The sequence below is a fragment of the Ictalurus furcatus genome, chromosome 17 (assembly GCF_023375685.1).
Source record: "Ictalurus furcatus strain D&B chromosome 17, Billie_1.0, whole genome shotgun sequence".
NCBI lineage: Eukaryota > Metazoa > Chordata > Actinopteri > Siluriformes > Ictaluridae > Ictalurus > Ictalurus furcatus.
In genome coordinates this window covers 7,303,641-7,323,716 of record NC_071271.1, presented here as the reverse complement: position 1 = coordinate 7,323,716, position 20,076 = coordinate 7,303,641, and the positions used below count along the sequence as shown (strand labels likewise).

General features: G+C 39.2%; 1 protein-coding gene across 2 annotated transcripts in view; it reads left to right on the top strand.

Moving 5' to 3' along the window:
* The window catches only part of phldb1b (pleckstrin homology-like domain, family B, member 1b), a 72,676-nt gene that overhangs the window by 39,489 nt on the left and 13,111 nt on the right, over window positions 1-20,076 (top strand). The window contains exons 8-19 of one of the 2 annotated variants that reach the window (XM_053646405.1): window positions 930-1,070; window positions 1,304-1,441; window positions 3,905-4,033; window positions 7,067-7,222; window positions 8,723-8,833; window positions 10,299-10,388; window positions 12,518-12,631; window positions 12,976-13,134; window positions 16,492-16,608; window positions 16,742-16,844; window positions 17,859-17,906; window positions 18,840-19,116. In XM_053646405.1, coding sequence (XP_053502380.1) covers window positions 930-1,070; window positions 1,304-1,441; window positions 3,905-4,033; window positions 7,067-7,222; window positions 8,723-8,833; window positions 10,299-10,388; window positions 12,518-12,631; window positions 12,976-13,134; window positions 16,492-16,608; window positions 16,742-16,844; window positions 17,859-17,906; window positions 18,840-19,116 — 1,583 coding nt within the window. The remainder of the gene's footprint in view (window positions 1-929; window positions 1,071-1,303; window positions 1,442-3,904; window positions 4,034-7,066; window positions 7,223-8,722; window positions 8,834-10,298; window positions 10,389-12,517; window positions 12,632-12,975; window positions 13,135-16,491; window positions 16,609-16,741; window positions 16,845-17,858; window positions 17,907-18,839; window positions 19,117-20,076) is intronic. The other variant, XM_053646406.1, reaches the window with a different exon arrangement.

Genomic DNA, 20,076 nt, shown 5'->3' with positions numbered 1-20,076 from the left:
TGTACTTCTTGTATTTGCTCAAAGTTCAATTTTATGCTGTGGAACATTCATGAAACTTAGTTACTGAGTTCCGGTTGTTGCTTCATTTGTAGCAGCTGTAAACAGTCGTTCGTTCATTCAGCTTCTCTTGAAATTATTAAGGCAAAAAATATCATTTGTCATGTTACAAAGAAATTAGAAAATGCAAGACTCTATGTCCTGAAGACTTTCCAGTGTTGGAAAACGTAAAGTTGCAGCTTTATGCTTTAACCCTGTGCAGTGGTGGCTTGGTGGTTAAGGCTCTGGGTTACTGATCAGAAGGTCGGGGGTTCAAGCCCCAGCACTGCCAAGCTGCCACTGTTTGGCCCTTGAGCAACCCTCTTTGCTCCAGGGGCGCTGTATCATGGCTGACCTTGCGCTCTGACCCCAGCATCCCAACATGCTGGGATATGCAAAGAAAAAGAATTTCAGTGTGATGTAATGTATGTGTGATCAGTAAACCTCATCATTATCATTACTACTGACTGGTACAAAGCACTGACACTGGTGACTCCTTCCATAATTGTTAAATGAATATCTCCTCTGTTAATGATAAGTCCCTGCCAATGAGCTGTTACTATACAGATGATGTAACATGTTCAAATGAGCACATTAATATAAATCTTGAAAAAAATCGAATTACAGACAGCAATATTGTCAGAGCTTCTGTTTTTGAGAATGAATCCAGTCCTTCTCTGAGATTTGAGAGTTCAACAGTTCTGTGGTATAAGACTAATAACTGTCACTGGTTTCTGTGCTAAATGCTTCAGTAGTATTACTTGAGTGCTGATTTTTTTTAAAAACTTATTTATTTTATTTATTTATTTATTTATTTATTTTTTGCAATGAAATAGTGAATTATGCGTTAAAAGTATTCTGAAGACCTGTACGTGTGTATTCTGTGTGTGTAGCTGGAGGAGATGTCAGGAAGCGGGACTAGGCTGGAACTGAGTTATTTGGAGGAGGAACGGGTGCGAGTGCTGGCGAGGGTTGATGAGCTGAATGCTCGGCTCACGGAGCTGGAACAGCAGCTACAGGAGAACAAACAGGAGGTGGGAGACCCAGAGAGGCTCAAACACTCCACCCACATGTTCAAATGTTCTTGACAACATCCTTGACAACACACAAACAAACACGCACAAATTGTCGGATAAATGAGGTTTATATACACAAAGGAAATCCTTACCTAAAGATAAGAGTTGAGGAGAGGAGAATGTGAACCACAGCTGAGGGTGTGTAGTGTGTGTGTGTGTGTGTGTGTGTGTGTGTGTGTGTGTGTGTGTAGGCGGAGATGGAAAGGGCCTTGCTACAGGGTGAGAGGCAGGCGGAGCTGAGCCAGATCGAGACTGAGACTGACATCATCACCCAGCTGCAGCACAAAGTCAGCGAACTGGAGAGTGCCATCCAGAGGGAAAAGGACAAGGTAGAAGCCTTTCTTACACACAATCACAAACTTGTAACCTACAGATTATGCAAAATACTGAACTGCTACAGAGGCTTTGCAGGAAAAAAAATATCTAGTGCATAGTTTGTTGTTGATTAGTTAATAGATTTTGGGTGTTGGAGTCATGTGACAGCTCTGTTTCTCTAGAACTGTGACTGCATGAGTGAGTGACTGGGTGGGTGACTGGTTGGATGCAGGTGTGCCTCTTTTCGATTTCTTGCATACCTTATAGTGTATTAATCTCCAGATTTGCCACGCCAAGTCTATCCTGGTCACTTTTGCCATCCACCAGTACAAAATGAAGGGCCGCAGTTTATCCAAACGTAACTACTTTCCTGTTTGGTGAAATTATGTTAAAGGAGTCCATTGGTAGCTTGAATTTAGCTTGAATAGTATCAGAATTTTTAAAATAATTTTTCATCAGGTTATCTACTTGGCTTCACTAACCAAACCCCCTTAACCTCTAATATTCTTGGTGCATCCCTCTGCCTTTGTTTCTGTTTATCTTTGTGTCTCTTATTGCTGGCTGCGCCCAGACTTGAGGATCAGCCTGGGAACTTTAACACGAAAACAGTCTGAGTACACACAAGTCTGATGAGCTGAGCTTTCCTGAGGGCATCTGATTTGGGGAATTTCCTCACGTTTCGCATGCAGTTTGTGGGGCTTGTTAATGTGCTGCTGTAGTGATAACTGTTAAAGCTGTTAGAAGCTGAGAAGTGATGGGAATTTTGGATGCTCCGAACTTGTGACTGAGAGCATAATAAAAGGTCACGTGCTCCATTTCTGCTTATCTCAAGCAAAATGTTGGTGTGTTCCATTATAGCTTAACCTTTTAAGTTGCATAAATGAGGGGGGGAAAAAAGAGAAAAGAAAAGTAGAGGCTCTCGAGTTTCGCAACAGAAAAGTGTTCGCCCTGTCGTCAGGAGACCGTGAGTTCAAATCCTGAGGATGCCACAGCTATTCACGGCCAGGGGTCAAGGGAGAAAAATTGGGGAGAAAATGGGGAGGAAAGAAAAAAAAAAAAAACCCACTTGAATGCATACATAAAAATTCAGTTTTATAAAAATGTACAAACAAATAAATAAATGTCTTCAGCTATTTATTAAACTAGTAAAAGTAGTATCTTATGAGTATTTCATTACTTATTTATTTGAATAATAGCAGGATACTCAGCAGCCTTTTTGTACTTTAAGTTATGGTTATGCAGAGGACATTTTATGTGACTGTAAATATAAAGTATCAATTATAAAATTTAAATTTTGTTCTTGCATGATGTGGAGCTCCTTTGATGCCTGACCCTTATATATGTATAAACAGGATTTATACTAGCTAGTAGTTAAAAAGTCACTTAGAAAATGTTTCGAAAGTTATGCGATGGCTAATAATTAAGTGTTGAATGGCCGTTCCAGCATGGATTCTTCAACAAAACCACGAAACCGAAACAGTGAACTGCTACCTGCAGTTTACTAGATTTGATCTGGATTGTGTCAAATGCTCTGAACTGTCAAATGCAACTTTATTTTTCTGTCTTGTCACTGAATCACCTGAGAGTATCATTTTCTCAGCTCCCTTTGCCATTACACTCGAATGCCCAGTCAAAGTAAGACAAAACATGTTATAATGTGGCCTGGAATGCTTCACTGATCTGGAAACGCATGAAGGTACAGTAATGTATGGTATGTTTCTTCAAGTATGTCGGCGTGACCTAGGATTATTCGAAGACTAACTTTAGTTTTCCGAAATATTAATGACACTGCTTTTATTAATCTTTATTTCTGGGATGAAAGAAAGAAACGGCTAACCATGAAAAATGCAGGTGGCGTAGCAAGAAATAAAACCTCCTCTGCACATTGTACCACCAAGATATTCGGTCAAATGTTAGAGAACAGAGGCCGGTTCCGCCCTGTCAAAGGCCTTTGGTACATGTCATCCTTCTAAACAGGAAGTGTATTGGGCAATGGTGGTTTGGCGGTTAAGGCTCTGGGTTACTGAGTGGAAGATCGGGGGTTCAAGCCCCAGCACTGCTAAGCTACCACTGTTGGGCCCTTGAGCAAGGCCCTTAACCCTCACTGCTCCAGGGGTGCTGTATCATGGCTGACCCTGCACTCTGACCCCAGCTTCCTGACATGCTGGGGTATGTGAAGAAAAGAATTTCACTGTACTGTAATGTATATGTGACCAATAAAGACTCATTATCATTATTCCACAAGTACGGCACATTTTGAGTTAATTGAGTAAATATGGATGCTGTAATAAACGTAGAAAGTCACGTCCCTCTGTTCTTCATCCAAACCACGGTCTGTTGTGACCTCTAACCTGAGACGCTTGTGCATGGCGTGGATTTGAGCAGTGTGTTTTTCTCTCTCTCTCTCTCTCTCTCTCTCTCTCTCTCTCTCTCTCTCTCTCTTCCCCATGGATGGTGTGTGTGTGTTCTCTTTCTAGGAGAAGGCCAATGTTGACAGCCAGCGGGAAGCCCTGGAAAGGCTTCAGGACGGCTACAATGAGCTGAAGAACCAGCTGCATAACTGCCCCGAGTCTCTAAGGGAGCAGTTGCAGGAGCAACTCAAAAGGGTCAGTCCTGTCCTGCCAGTCTCATACCAGGACCATCAGAAACTCTGCGTGACTCACACACTCCTTCCAATCATAGCATCTCTGAACCTACAGTACACACACACACACACCACATCACCCACTTTGGTCCAGCAGATGGTAGATGTTGGGATGCATGATGCTTATGCAGAAAAATGATAGTAAGCTTGTGTTCAAGTTCTGAATAATGAAAGCAAACACCATGCCACTTTGTAAGGAATAGTTTTACAAAACACACATCATGCAGGTTGCTATTAGCTTGCATTGATTTGATTTTTAGCCATGTTGTTGTTGTTTTTATTTTTATTTTTGTGAAACTATTCCTATACTGTCTGCTGGCAGCCTCTCATCATTCTTTCATTTACCTCATTTTGCCTACATGGGTAAATGTACAGAGAGGTGGTGTGTCAAATGGTGTCTAAGGGCTGTGTGGTGAATTCTGGGTAAGAAAATCAGCTCTGTTCTTTGTAGCTGTGCATGTCTGTTTGGTTCTGCTGTTTCACTGGATGAGGTCTCCTGTGTGCATCCATGGTTTTTTTTTTTTTTTTCCCGTGCCTCTTTTTAACCCCTAACATTCTACTAATGTATTAATGTAGAACTTAATAGTGATGTTCTTTATCACTGTGCATTTTCTGTCTTCCACATGCTTTCATCAGGATTAGGATTATGAGAAATATATGATCGATTTTTTTTTTTGTTTTTTGTTACTGTTGTTCAGTAGGTTCAGTAGTCACTACACTCAGACTTTGGAGTATTTCCTCCTTTTGGTAGTTCGTAGAAGACCAGGCTCTTTTTGAGTTGGATTTTCATTGCTAGACGGTTTTTACCAAAAGAACAGCCCTGCAGGCTGCTCAGAGAAATCAACACTGACACAAACTCTGCCCTCAGGCTTGCTCATGTCAAAAGGAATTTGCCTATAGTACTGTGAAGGCTGACCAATGATCCTCTGTGAAAACATGAGTCAGGTTCACTGTAGGTCAAGTAAAGGCAAGATTGGCATCAGAGTATCAGCAAAAAAACAAAAATCAATTCAAGGAAGGAAGTAAGTAAATTTATTTATTTAGCACCAAAGTGCTGAACAGAGTAAGAAAAATTTTAATATGAAGCAGAATAAAACCAAATAGACAGACAATAAGCAATAGTAAAAATGAGGTTAAAACACCTGGGAGAAGAGATACGCTTTCAGCCACTTTTTAAAAATGATAATTGAGGGTGTAAGGCGGATGTCCAGTAGCAATGGATTCCATAAATGAGGGGCAGCAACTGAAAGCCCTATCCCCCTTAGTTTTTAAACGGGATAAAGGGACATACAAAAGAATCCTATCAGGAGATCTTGAAAATCTGCTAGATGAAAGTGGAGTAAGAAGATCTTTGAGATAAGAAGGAGCTTGATCATTAAGAGCTTTAAAGACAAACAACAGAATCTTAAACTGGACCGGGAGCCAATGGAGCGATGCGAAAATTGGGGTGACATGATCATATTTCCTTGCCCTCGTCAAAAGACTTGCAGCTGCGTTCTGAACCGTCTGAAGACGAGCAAGAGATGACTGAGGAAGACCTAAGTACAATGAATTACAATAATCTAAATGCGATGTGATAAAAGCATGTATAACCTTCAAAGCTTGGAAAGACAAAAATTTTTAAGTTTAGAAATGATCCGTAATTGAAAATTCTTTTATGCTTGGTTAAGCATATTTCTGAGTCCAGGATGATACCAAGGTTCCTAAGCTGGGAAGAAATGGTTACGAACTCATTTGTGAGACCATCTCTCAATCTCGGGGGACCAAAAACAATTATTTCAGTTTTATCTCCATTAAGTTGGAGAAAATTAGTTATTTGTTGACCATTTTTTAATATCGTCGAGACAGTCCAACAACGGTTGAATGGAGTCACCGGTGTTCAATGGTATGTACAACTGGGTATCGTTAGCATATAAATGAAAAGAGACATTGTGCGCTCTAATAATATTCCCCAACGGATGCATATATAAGTTAAAAAGAAGTGGACCCAGAATGGAGCCTTGAGGTACACCACTAATAATAGGAGCGGAAGATGAGGAGCATTTACCCAACGCTACCGAAAAGGACCTGTCTTTAAGATATGAGCTGGACCACTGTAGGGCAGTACCCTTGATACCAAACAGGTGTTCTAAACGGCAAAGAAGTGCATTATGATTCACAGTATCAAAGGCCGCTGTAAGATCTAGTAGCATCGATACAGTATTTTTACCAGCATCCACTGCCAGTAAGATGTCCTTGGACACTTCTAGCAAAGCAGACTCTGTGCTATGATGACCAGACTGGAAAGGTTCCAATAACTTGGCTGAATTTAAAAACAGGATCAACTGTGACTGCACAACTTTCTCTAACAGCTTTGATAGGAACGATAGCTTAGAGAAAAGCCGATAATTATTAAGGCAACCTTCATCCAAACCCTGTTTCTTAAGCAAAGGTTGAACAACAGCTTGCTTAAAACAATTTGGGACCATCCCAGCATCCAAAGATGAATTTATCAACACCTGGATACTGGGGCCAATTATGGAAAAATTGCTTTTTCATCTCTGTGGGAACATCATCAAGTGAAGTGGACATTATTTTCATCTGGTTAACCTGATCACACAGTTCTTTTAGAGAAACATGTTGAAAATGATAAAAAAATAGACCGTTATAGCCAGCGAATTCAGGGACAGGTCTGAGAACTGTGAAGTGAAGGAAGAACGAATGGCTATCACTTTATCAGCAAATGTGGATATTCTTTGACCACTGAACTGAATTTAGTCTTAAAAGCACCATATAGCACTGAGTATACAATAAGGTCATAATGTAGTAAGTATTTCACATATTCAAGGAATTATTTTATGATCGTAAAGCTACCAGCAGTATGTCATGCTTTGTGTGCAGCAGCTGTGCTCCTAAGCTGCAGTACCGTGTGCTCCTGTGCTTGTCCGCTGACTGGAGCTGCCTACCTGATGCTGCTCTCTGACCCCGTGGTTGATTGTGTGTCTGCACACTATAGGAAGCAGAAACCCTGGAGGCTGAGACAAAGCAGTTTGAGGACCTGGAATTCCAGCAGCTCGAGAAGGAGAGCAGTCTGGAGGAGGAACGTGAGATTATTTCCCAGCAGCTCCTGCAGGAGAAAGCACAGTATCAAAGCAGTTTGACCAAGAGAAAGGTATGCAGTGCTTCGATTTTTTTATTTCATCACTAAATTGAGCCTGCTCTTAATTCACAGTCATGCTCATACATTGCAAAAAAACATATCTTGAATACAGGCAAATTCAATTAACATTCCCCTTTATTAGATGGAAAAAAAAACCCAAATATGACTATTTCTAGATAGTTTTACTCAATTTTCTTATTCTACTGCAGATAATTTTGCTTCTTTCAATCATTTGTTTCTAGAAAGAAGCTAAATTATCTATCTGATAGTAGAATAAGAGCATTTTTAGGTAGATTATATTTGATGCATAAGAATCTCACAATGATAAATATTAGATACCTTCTTTCCTTTATTAAAGAGTTCTTCACTTGCTAATGTGTAATTTTTTACAGTGTAGGCCACGTTTCTGACTGATTCCACACTGAGCTATATTTTTTTTATTAAAGACTACAATTGTACAGACTACGAAAGACCATCACTGCAAAGACCAAAAAACTTGGTTACACCAAAATGTAAGCAATTCTGTATGTGTGGTGGTCTGGAAAACCTGTCAGAAGTCACTGTGGCAGACAAAAAGAAGCCTAATTATTTAGGTTTTTTGGCCTATGACATACCACACATCCACTGTAAGAAATCAAATATATTTCTTCAAAATAATACGGAATTGTTTTTATTTATTTCAGATCTTGCCTATGCTTACTTCTTGCATCAAATCGGCTATACGTCGGAAATTGATTCAAACAGGGTCAAGGTCAAATGTCTGAAATGGTTCTTCTTTAAAAGCTTCCTTCCTGTTTGAAGTATATTTTAATCGTATTTCTGGCAAGAAATAACAAGAAGGACTAGACTTATAGCAGAGCCATCCCTGTGAATGCCATTGAGTTCTACTTGTTGAGTTATTGGTTTAAAATGTATAACCTTGACATGCTTACGACTATAATAACTAAGTAATAACAATTATGGTAGTAGTCATTAGCTGATTGCTATCTGGGCATTAATAATAATAATGTTTAATTTATATTGCACCTTTCCAGAGCTCAAGGATGCTTTACATTAGTGAGATTAGGCACTGATGTCAGGCAAGAAGGCTTTTTGCACAGTCAGCATTCCAATACATCCCAAAGGTGTGTGGAGGGGTTGAGTTCAAGGATCTGTGAAGGCCAGTTGAGTTCTTCCACTCCAACCGTGGCAAACCATGTCTTCATGGGCCTAACTTTGTGCTCAGGGGCATTGGCCTACTGGAACATATTTGGTTACAGATGGAACATATTTGGTTACAATGAATTGTGCCAAAGTTAAATAGAGAGACAGCATGGAGATGTTATCAGCCCGACAGTTGATAAACTCATTTTTATTGTTTGTTCATTCAAATGAGCAGCTTACACCTGCGGGATTCACACTATTGTACAATAAACCTTTAAGATAACAGTGAGCAGTGAACTTGTACCAATGTAACGTATTAAACGGGCAACCTAATTATGACCTTGTGTGTGTGCTTATTTAATTTTGAAGGAAAAGGTTACAGCTCTGGAGAAGCAGGCCAATCAGCTGGGCCTGCAGGCTGCACAGGAGTGTGAAAAGGTGGCTAAGGACAGGAGTGTCACCCTGCAGCTACTTCAGAAGGTATGCAATCAGTGAACACGACTAGCGAATTCGTACTAGCGTTCCATTCGGGGCATGTTTGAAACCACAGCCTAATCATTGTATGGAGTAGGTCATGCATCATCTTCAGCAGCTTAATGCAGCAGACATAACCGCCCAAACCAAACAACAGCACCTTACACACTTTAATACACACAGCCCCTCATTCATATTTCATCCTTATATCATCCACTACTTTGCAACGCTCGCGCACACACAAACACAGACACACATTAACAGTGCTAATTACAGTACCTTGCCTGGGTATTCACTAAAATAGTCTGTAATATTGAAGTGGGGGGGAACAATATAGTTTATAAAATTATTTACAAATAAAAAATGCAAAAGATGTGATTGCATAAGTGTTCGTTGCTGTGCAACTCCTAAGATAGTTCTGGTGCAACCAGTTGTCACATAATTAGATGAATGGAGATCACCTGTGTGGAATTAAAGTGTCCCCGTGATCTCAATATAAATACACCTGGAAGGCTCCAGAGTTTATTAGAAGACATACCTAAACAAACGGCATCTTGAAGATAAATGAGCCATCAAAACGGTTTCTAGAAAATGATCAGACAGGGTTCGGTTATAAATTTAAAAAAATAAATAAATAAAAATTTGGAACATCCTGCAGAGCACAGTTAAATCGGTTATTAAAAGATGGAAAGAATATGGCACAAGCACAGTCCTGCCAAGAGAAAGCTGTCCAGCAAAATGAACTGACCAACATTAGTCAGAGAAGCAGCCAAGGAAGGTGCCAAGTCAGGAGCTGATAAAGATCCACAGCTTATACGGTGGAATCCGTTCACAGGATAATCATAGCCTGGACACCACACTAAGCTGGACTTTATGGAAGAGTGGTGAGCAATATGGAGTTTGCCAAAAGGCATGTCGGAGTCTCAGCAAATATATGGAAAAAAGGTTTTCTGGTCTGATGAGACCAAAATGGAGCTTGGCATAAAGCCATATGTTTTGGCAGAAGCTCAACACAGTTCATCACCCTGAGAACATCATCCCCACAGTGAAGCATGGTGGTGGTAGCATCATGTCACCCTTGGCCTCTTGGTTACTTCTTTTGAATAATGTCCTCCTTACCCGATCACTGACTTTTGGTGGGTTCTACACAATTTGATTGTAACTGGAATGTGCAGAAGGAAGGCCTGGGGCCAGAGAAAACTCTCACACGGGCTGCCTTATGATGATGCATAATACATTACGAGTATGCTGTGCACAGTAAGGTATATTGCTTCAAGGCTGCCTTCTGTGGTACGTTTCGTGGTGCATATTCTCCACAGCATGGCAAATTTTCCAAAATAACAAACTACCGCCAGTAACGATATAATAACAAGCATACCCTGTGCTTTATAGCGTCTGGTGAAATACTAAACTATATATGATGCTCTGCTCAAGGGGTCGTCTCTTTTCTTACACATGCATGATTTTACAGGAGAAGGAGAGGCTGGCTGGTCTGGAGAAGAGATACTTTAGCTTAACTGGAGGCAGGACTTTTCCTAAAGGCTCCAGCACATTAAAAGAGGTAAGGGTATATTAAACCTGTGAAAATAAATGATTAATGTACAAATTTAGAACAGGGAGACCAAGCGTTCTGAAGCTTAGTTGTTCTTTAATCTCTTTTTCTCCCCCATATGGTTTCTACTAACATCTTTTACTTGTTTTACACTGAATGAATTCATAGTTCATTGTATTTTATTTAATATTGTTAGTTTGCCTGTTTAATCTAGAAAGCTATTTTGATTGTAATAATCGAACACCGTGTGGTTAATGTTAAGGAAATCTCTCTGCCGACATTATTATAACTATTGCTACAGACACCAGTTAGTTTTTACTGTTGGTATCCAATCCGTCATCCTATTAATTAGTGGTTCATAACTGGTCTTGTATTAGGACCACATTTGTTTTTCATCCTTAAATCATGACCCACAAGCAGTTTAGCTTTCTAATACTTCTAATATATTTTAGAAACCCATTAGTGCAGTAATAGGCTGTGCCTTCATGTACTAAAACATTGCAAGAGGGGATAAACATATAGGATTACATCTTAATCATCTAAAACTAAGCTCCTTCCTTCCTAATCTTTACCAGATGTGCAATAAGCAAGCAATGAAACACAACGGGCCATGCTGTTGTAGGAAAGTAATAAAAGGCGAGATGCTGTAATGTAGTTATTTCCCTGAAGTTGATTATTTTCCAATAACTGCATGTCCAGAAGTGTTTTATTCCTCTTGTATTACAGAAATTTCTCCAAAAAAATTTCAGTTAATTAAAGAACAATACATTACAATTTTTATTCATTTATAGTTACATTTAATGTTGTGGAACATCTACGAAACAAGTTAGACAAAGAATGTCTTGTTTTTGAGTCTTTCAAAAGAAGCTAAATTAAACATCTCCTCCCAGAATTTATTTATTTATTTATTTTTTATAGAAACCATATTTTTTATAATCTGTTTATGTTGAGTGTCCAGAATACAAATCCATGTGCAAATTGTTACTATGGAAACAAGAACAAATGGAGAACAATAATATAAACCTTACAACTGGAACTGTTGTCAGAAATGCTGTTATAGAAAATGAATCAATGCCTTTTGTCTCAAGCATTAAGCATGGCTGTGGGATAATGCAGATATATTCCTCTTATGATTGACAGGCTAAGTTCAGACAATATAAAGGACCCATCAATAGGGTTCTGTACATCTTAATTATGCTGCGGTTCATGTGCTTATTAAGTTACAGTGCACTGCTTTGAACTAAAGATTAAGCTTGGCAAGCTTTGTTCCTGAAGCTTAATGTAAAAAAAGTCATACTTTTCAATGCTAATAATTGACCATATAAAATACCATTATGGGTTTGTTACTTTCTTCTGTCTTTGGAAATCGTATTTAATATACACTATATGGCCAAATGTATGTGGACTCCTGAGTATAACTATGGGCATTAATATTGAGGTTTTTTCCCCCACCCCCTTTGCTGTTATCATAACCTCCACTCTTCTGAGAAGGCTTTCCACTAGATTTTGAAATGTGGCTTTGGGAATTTGTGCCCATTCATCCACAAGAGCTTGAACACTGATGTAGGGCAAAAAGGCTCTGTAAAACCTGGTGCACAGCCATCACTCTGGCCCTGAATAGTCTCCGTTCAGTAGTACAGCTGTCTCTCAGTGTCTCTCAGGCCCACCCTGAAGGGCAGTAACACTGACATTTCAACAGGGCAATGCGTTACACTTAATTATAGTCCAGACTGCATGTAGGTAAACAGAGGTTTTTTTATTTTTTGTTTTTTTTTTTTATTTTATTTTTTTTACATGCATGTTCTAATTGTTAAGGCAAGAGTACTGATGGTGTGATGAGGCCCTATTGGATCTGCTCCATGTTTTATTATTATTATTTTTCTTTTCTCAAATGAATCGTGTTTTTGAGGGCCCAAAACTCATTTTCAGTTGAATTTGGGGAAACCACTTGAAGCATTTGTTGTGTTGAACTATTTCAATTGCTTTTGTTTGATTTGTTCATTGCAAACAGCTGAAAGTCTGTACATTTTGACAATAAACCTGATTTGCAACGGGGGTTAAATAATCTTGATTGCAACTGTAGGTTGTACGTAATGACTGACCTCTGGTCCTGTGTAAATCCGTTGGTGGTTGTACAGGGGCGACGGATGGCAGAAGTCTATAGGATGTATGTGAGCGATACCCAGCTGACCAACTCTGCTTCGCATGACCCCTCACTTATACTTGACCCAGCTGTAGCTGCCCCCTGCGAGGTATCATAGTATCATAGTGCTCTGATTTAATTTCTTTACCTCTAATTGTTGCTTGCACTTACTATATGCTGTATACTCCTAAATGGCTTGCTTTAATACACAACCAATTTACTTTGCATTGCGCATAAAGCATACATTACCCAGTATTAAATGGCTTAAACCATAAGCTCATCAGTGGGTTTAGGAGAACATATGTAAAATCTTTTAATTATAAAACTTGAAAATTGTATTCAGAGATTATATATAATAAATAATTTTTATGCTTGTCTGTCTTTAACCTTTTGACCTGTCTCACTCCTTTCCTCTTTATTCCCTTCCATCTGCGTATCCATACTGGGTTTCAGGACTATGTTACTGTGGGCCAATTAAACCAGATCTATGGGATGCCGAAGGTGGATTCCTCCCCCACCTCTCCTGCCCAATTGCGTCAGCCCACCCTCACTGAGCCTGCCTTTTCCTGTCTTCCTTCCCCCCATGGCTCCTCTCTTTCTCTCTGTTTTGAGGTGTGTCTGTTTACCTTTTGAAAACAATTCCTCTTCTAGCCCCTACTTTCTGGTACATTAATCTGTCTGTACATTTGCACCCTTAAATTCAGTGTAGTTCTGTATTAAATCAAATAACCATGTCTTCAACACTAGTCGAATACATTGCCGTTAATCTGACGATTATTTCATGCCAGAGCAAAAAGCAAACACCAATGAACAAAATGTGAAATAAAATGCCAAAACTTTTTCTTTTCATTAGTGACATGCAGTAAACATTACACACTTCATCTCTTCAGGTCTTCTTGTCCCTGCTGTGAGCTGTAAGTATTTCTGGACATATTAACACTTTTTACCATGTTTAAGTAGTAATCCTTGATGATAAAGGGTTCAACGTTTAATTAGATGAAAATGAAGCTTTCGGGAAGTTCTCCCCTTCTCCGATTGCACACACGATTTTGTGTGTATTGCTTAGGGCTGTGATTGGACAGTGATTGCTTTTCAGTGTGGCACGGCTGCAACTCACTGATGAAAGTAGAGCAGGAAATTGCATTCATTTCTGAGTGAAGCACTTGAAGAGATAAAGTGGCAGTGTGGTACATTTTCTTCATGTCACTAATGACCAGCAATACAGATTATGTATGGTATTTCACATCTGATTGTATTTTGTTTTGACATGGAATCTCCTCTACACATTTCACTGTAACACTGGCAGTGTTACAGTCCATTCTGTAGTGATCTGTTTTGTCTGAATGCTTCACCATTCGCAGTAAGAACTCTGAAGTGTCCCTCTCTGTAGAGGTGGAAATCAAAGGCCATTTGATACACACGTCAATGATGGTGGTGTTTCATTGTCATTGACACTCTGTCAACGCGAACAAGTATCATGATGTAATAATGAACAAAATGGACTAAGCAATGAAGCTGCTGTTTTTCTAAATTCACAGATACAATCTCTCTCACTCTCTCACTCTCTCTCTCTCTCTCTCTCTCTCAGTCTCTCTCTCTCTCACTCTCTCACTCTCTCTCTCTCTCTCTCTCTCTCTCTCTCTCACTCACTCACTCACTCAGACACACACACACACACACACACACACACACACACACACACACACACACAACAGCTACATGCTTAGGTAGCAATAAATACATTAAATCTATATGAAAGAGCTGTGTTCAATGCAGCAATATTTTCGGCTGTTTGATTCCTTATAGTACATTGCATTGCAGATTCAGGTCTGGAATTTACCTAAATATAAAGCTTTGTTTGCTTGTTACTGCAGGCATTTTTATTCAGCAAAAAAAATAGAGCAACGTGTCCATCGGGTTAAAACAAGTTTCTTGAAGTAAATTATTTGAATCACATGATTTTTAGGTGCCACTTTGTAACACATGCTTCATCGTTTCAGAACGGACTGCATAGTCAGTCTCTGAGGTTTTATTGCTCTGTCAAACAAGTTGTAGTTTTAGGAAATGATCAAGCTCTCTGTATGCTGAATCAGGTGGGGTACAGCGAGATGGACTTCAGTCATGTATTACAATACACTGCTCTTGTTGACGTCTCCTTCTGCCATCTGAAGAGCTATTTCATTACGCGATCAATTAAAATGAAAGGTGTCCGCATATAAACAGTTACAATAGTTGATGTACAGATGTAGAAGATACAGAGAAGATTGACTAACTGTAGGTCCGCAGTGGAATAGTAAAAGCTGTGTACAGGACTGGAGGTGTGAAGCGTAAAACATGATGTTTATATGTAAGGTATACAGAGGTTTGCTGATGTGGTTTGTTTGCTGGGTAAAATTGACAGCATCCACAATTAATTGTTTTATTTATTTATTTATTTATTTTTGTTATTTGTTCTAGCTCATTTGGGACCGTCACCCAGCTGCACTGACGCCTTTGGTAGAAAACAGAAACTTGCATAAGCAATTTCTCTAAAGTGGATTAATAGCTGTTCACTCTTCTCATTAAACCAGCTTTCAGTTCCTTAATAACACTTTTCTCTTATCTTCTTCTATTTTCCTCCTCTTTTTTTTCCCTCTTTCCCCTCACTTTCTCGTCTCATTCCACCCCACCACCTTCCTGTGCATTCCGATGTGGGTAAAGGGTCAGCCGGAGTGGCTTAGACCTCAAATCCCCAGGCTAGATTTAGAGCGCTGGTACCAGGAGGTGATGGCGGCTGGAGATCCAAGCCAGCTGTGCCCGCCTCCTCTCCAGGCTAAAGCTCACTCAGCACACAGGCCTCTGCAGGTAACCCGTGCCATGCAGACCCAACTTCCCTCTTTCTTTTTCTTTTCCCTCTGCTCTCTTTCTTCATATCTTCCTTGTCATGTAGGTCTCTTTTAATGCATGGCAGCTCCAGGAACTCCAAGTGTAAAGTCTGTGCTGTATATTGTTGAGGAACATTGTCATATTGTTTGGGTTTTATTTGGTTGTGTTTGGACTTTGACTCATGGCCACTGTTCTGCTGGCAAACAATCTGGAAAGGTCACACATCTCTGCAAGAAATGTCTAAACAGTAACGCTGTCTGTTCGATTAAGAGTATTGTGTTTGTATGGGATAAAGCAGGTGGCTTTATTTTGTATAACAGACAGAAATTTAGAAAGAAATATTCCTCACCATTTTCGCATAGATGTATTTACTTTTTTTCCTTCAAAATACACAATTTAAATATTAAATATGCTAAAGTGAGTGCATGTTTAGTACATAACTGTGAATATAACTGTGAAACTGTAGTAATATTGGGTATATAACAAAGATTTAGTTGGGATCTTGCATACATAACTAAAAAATTTCAATCTAAAAACTAGAGAGAATAGTAATATAGACCAATACTGGACATTTAAAAATAGACAGAAAACGTGAGCAACACTTGTGTGGCAATCTGGGAAAACCTGTCGCTCTGTCTAAATTCTGACAAACCGACAGAAAATAGAGTTTTTCTGCCTATATTTCATCAAAATTTCACCGACTGCTTAAACATATCTAAGACCTGGCTAGCTAAGTGTGTGTATGGTTTTTTTGTTCTTTTTTCTTTTCTTTTTTCTTTTCTTCTTCTTCTTCCCCCTCACATAGTCAAGGTCATGCTCTGAGCAAGGTGTTGGTTAGCTACAAGTCAGAATTTTTAAATGCAATTTTCTCTCTTCTCACTTTTGGGATTAACCAGATTGAAATCCTATGCGTTTACGTCTGATTGAGGCACTCGTTTGAGTCTGTAGTTTCAGAACTAATTTCACAGTGTGGTGATTTTTCCCAGGCCTCTGCATATTTACAAGCCTTTTCTTTTTTTTTTTAAGACTGGAAAAACGGACAAAACTAAAACATTGCATGGGATGATTTGGGGGTGTAAATGGTCCGGTTTCTCTGGTCTGTAGGTGTACCGCTCCAGACTAGACAGTGATGCCAGTCAATCCTCACAGAAGCCAAAAGTGAGTGCTGGACTTTCCCCTACTTACACCACTGCAACACTTGGCCGCAACACTTCCTCAAGGGTAAACCACACACACATATACATACACACATATGCTGTATAATACTATTAAGTATAAGAAGGGATCTATGGTGATGTACTGCACTAGTGTGCTTTAAATGGAGTTGTAAATGATTGTATATTCAATTACCCAGAATCCCATCATGATGGCCAACAGCACTGGCAGTCTCCCCCGCAACCTCGCAGCCACTTTACAGGACATTGAGATAAAGAGACAGCTGGCACTGCAACAGAAAGGTATTCACACGTTTCTTTAATCTGCCGTGACACACAGAAGTAGCCACAATGTCACTGTTTTACTTTTTATATTCTGTTTGAATATATCGAGGCGTCTCATTTTAGGAAGAAATGCTGAACATTTTTCCAGTATGAAACTTTAAGCTTGGCTTTAATGAACAGAAAAGATTGTTTTTAGAAATTGTATGTATATTACAGAGATTACATGAGTAACAAGCACAAATAAAAAGGTTTAAAATGGCCATTTTTTGTGCATATAAAAGGGTGATTATTAGTCTGTCACATGACCTCCATTTGTAAAATTTTTAATTAATTAATTATTTTTTTTAAGTACATTTCCATAAACATTGTTCAACTAATTGATAATGTAAGATATGATGTGTTTTTTTTTGTTTTTTTTTTTAAATAAGTCGTGCAGTTTTATTGTGAGATAAATGAGATGCCCATAATCAACAAGGTTCTTATGCAGGTTTGGAAAATCTGGAATTGTATAGAATTTATAGGCCATTATTCCCAGACGTGGAAATATATAGAAATTAAGACAAAGTTGAGGAGAAAAACGTTTTCCATTGTCCAGGATATTACTTTTACAGCTGATATTTTTCTTTTTGTATTATGAAAACCATACATTTCATTATTTAGGAACGTAAGGAAAGAAAACCGCATATAGAAATTCTGCAAAGTTCAATTTGATGATAAGTCTGAAAAATGTCTGGAATTTTTCACAAGAAAGGGGAAGAAGGCTTGGTCCATGGGAGATCCATTTCTAGAAGGTGAATAGAATGTTAAGGTTAGACTAAATATAGAGAGTGAAACGGAATAAAGTGATTAAACTGATGATCTGATTGATTTTAGCATGAAACATACCAGCGCTTGTTACCCCTCCCCATCCCATCCACAATTTCCTCTGAACTCCTCCTCCAGTTTTTTTTTTCACGTTTTTTTTTATAACCAGTGTGACGTTGTGTCTTTCACTTTGTTCGTTCACCCCCGTTATCCCCCACTCTCACCCAGACTGCTTGCCATCATCGCCTGAGTTCTCCACCATGGACAGTCCCACAGGTAGATTGCGTTGAGTCTGGAGTGGGTTTGACTGTGTCCTCATCATCTTCTTATCCATCACCACCTCATCCTTCACTTTCTCTCTAACTGATCCTGTGCGACTTAAAATGGTGCATGATTCCATTTCGAAGTGTGCTTTCTGTATTTCTTTACTTTATCTCTCTCAGCATGGAGCCGAATGGTTAAGATGTGTTTTTCTGTGACTGGAAGCAGCATCATTAAGACTGAACAGATTTGCTTGGGCAGTATTTGTATTCATTTTTCAAGAGGAGTCCAGGTCTCTGTGCTGTATGTGTGAGGGCATGATGGAGCAGCTTATCCATAGCGTGTCATCCTACATGGATACATGGGTATCGTTTGTTGATTTGGGCTTGGCATGGGAGTGTGTGTGTGTACTTTGTATAAGCCTCCAGCTTTGGTCCAATTTTTATGTTTATTTTACTGTATAGTTCCTGTGAAGAAGGCATCTATGGTGATGTACTACAATGTAGATGTCAGTGTTTGAGCCTTTTTGTGTTTGTATTAGCGGTGTGATGGTATCTGATGATAAAGAAATCTGAAATGGTGGTATTGTTAAATTTATGCCACGAAAAATGTGTTTCGAAGTTTCAATTGGCAAACTGTATTGCTGTGGTAAAATGCTGCAATGCCTCTTGATATTCTAATTGGTTACTGATCAAAGTCATTTACCATATTAAATAAATTGCATTGCCACAATGTTAGATGTCATCACCCTGTCATCACAAAAAAGAAAAATGACATTTATCATACAGTCAGTCATACACATACCGTCTCACACCTAATTTGTACTATATATCTGTCCATTCTGGTTCCTCTTACATCCCTCTCTTCATGCTCTCTCTCTCTCTCTCGCTCTCGCTCTCTCTCTCTCTCTCTCTCTCTCTCTCTCTCTCTCTCTCTCTCTCTCTCCAGGTCAGCAGGTGATCGAGGAGCAGCGGCGACGTCTGGCCGAGCTGAAGCAGAAGGCTGCAGCCGAGGCTCAGTGCCAGTGGGAGGCGCTACATGGCTCCCACACACAGCTCAGCAGCTCTCCAGCTCCTCCGCTGGTCCATCACTCCATCCTGCACCACACAGCACCCTCTGCTGGTGAGGACAACTACGACACGCTCAGCCTGGAGAGCTCAGACAGCATTGACACCAGCGTTTCCACCAGCTACAACTCCGCCTGCTCGCCGGATAACATGTCCAGGTTAGAAGAAAAAAACCGCTTTCATACACCACTAATAGAAATGAGTGCATCTTATATCCCTCCTTTACGTCTTGTCTCTGGAGCTCAATTACCAAGCATCTCTTGGCTCTCTCTGTGTGCTTCCTGCAAATAAAAATGAATTAGACTGTCTGTAGGCTGTTGCAGGGATTGACACTAGATATGCGTGTTGCATTTTATTGCTCCTAGAAAGCAGGAATAAACCCAAACATTTGGCTTTTAAGTTGCTTTGCAATAATGTCCGTCCTCAAAAATGTATTTTGTAAACAGAATCCGAATTGCCAACAATGGCCTAAATTAAAAAGGCATTCCAGAATAAAATTTGGCACCATATGTAGATTTCTATACACATGTATTGTATAATATTGCATCTTACACTTTTGGGGTTTTGACAACATTCACAGTATTCTATCACCAGTGAACATCTTGACATTACAATACCCAACATGCATTCCAAATGCATTATATATCCACCACATTCAGGCAATTGTAGCTGCTAAGCAGATGTATTATGTTCGCAAAATATTATGTTCCCCATTGTTCTGAGTGGGAAAACAACAAGTATCTCTTTTACATATCTATTTTACAATATATGTACAAACTAAAAAAAAATCCAAAAACTTTTGAAAAATGTAGACATATATTGCAGCAAGGCAACAATCCAAGGCATAAGGCAAAATCAACAGAAAAACAGTTTAAAAGGAATCCAAAAAAAAGCACAAGGTTTTGCCATGACTCCCTTGAGGGAAGGGGGAAAAAAAGCTTTAAAACTTTTTAATGATCTTTTTTTTTTTGCTTTACTGTTAATATCTTAGCATTTTATTACGTGTGATAATGACGAAACATCTGTGAAAGCAAACACTCTAATTGTCTTGTTGGTTAAATTTGTTCTTAATTTTATCCTAAGGGCATGCAAAATGTTGCACTGCTTCTTCATAAGTG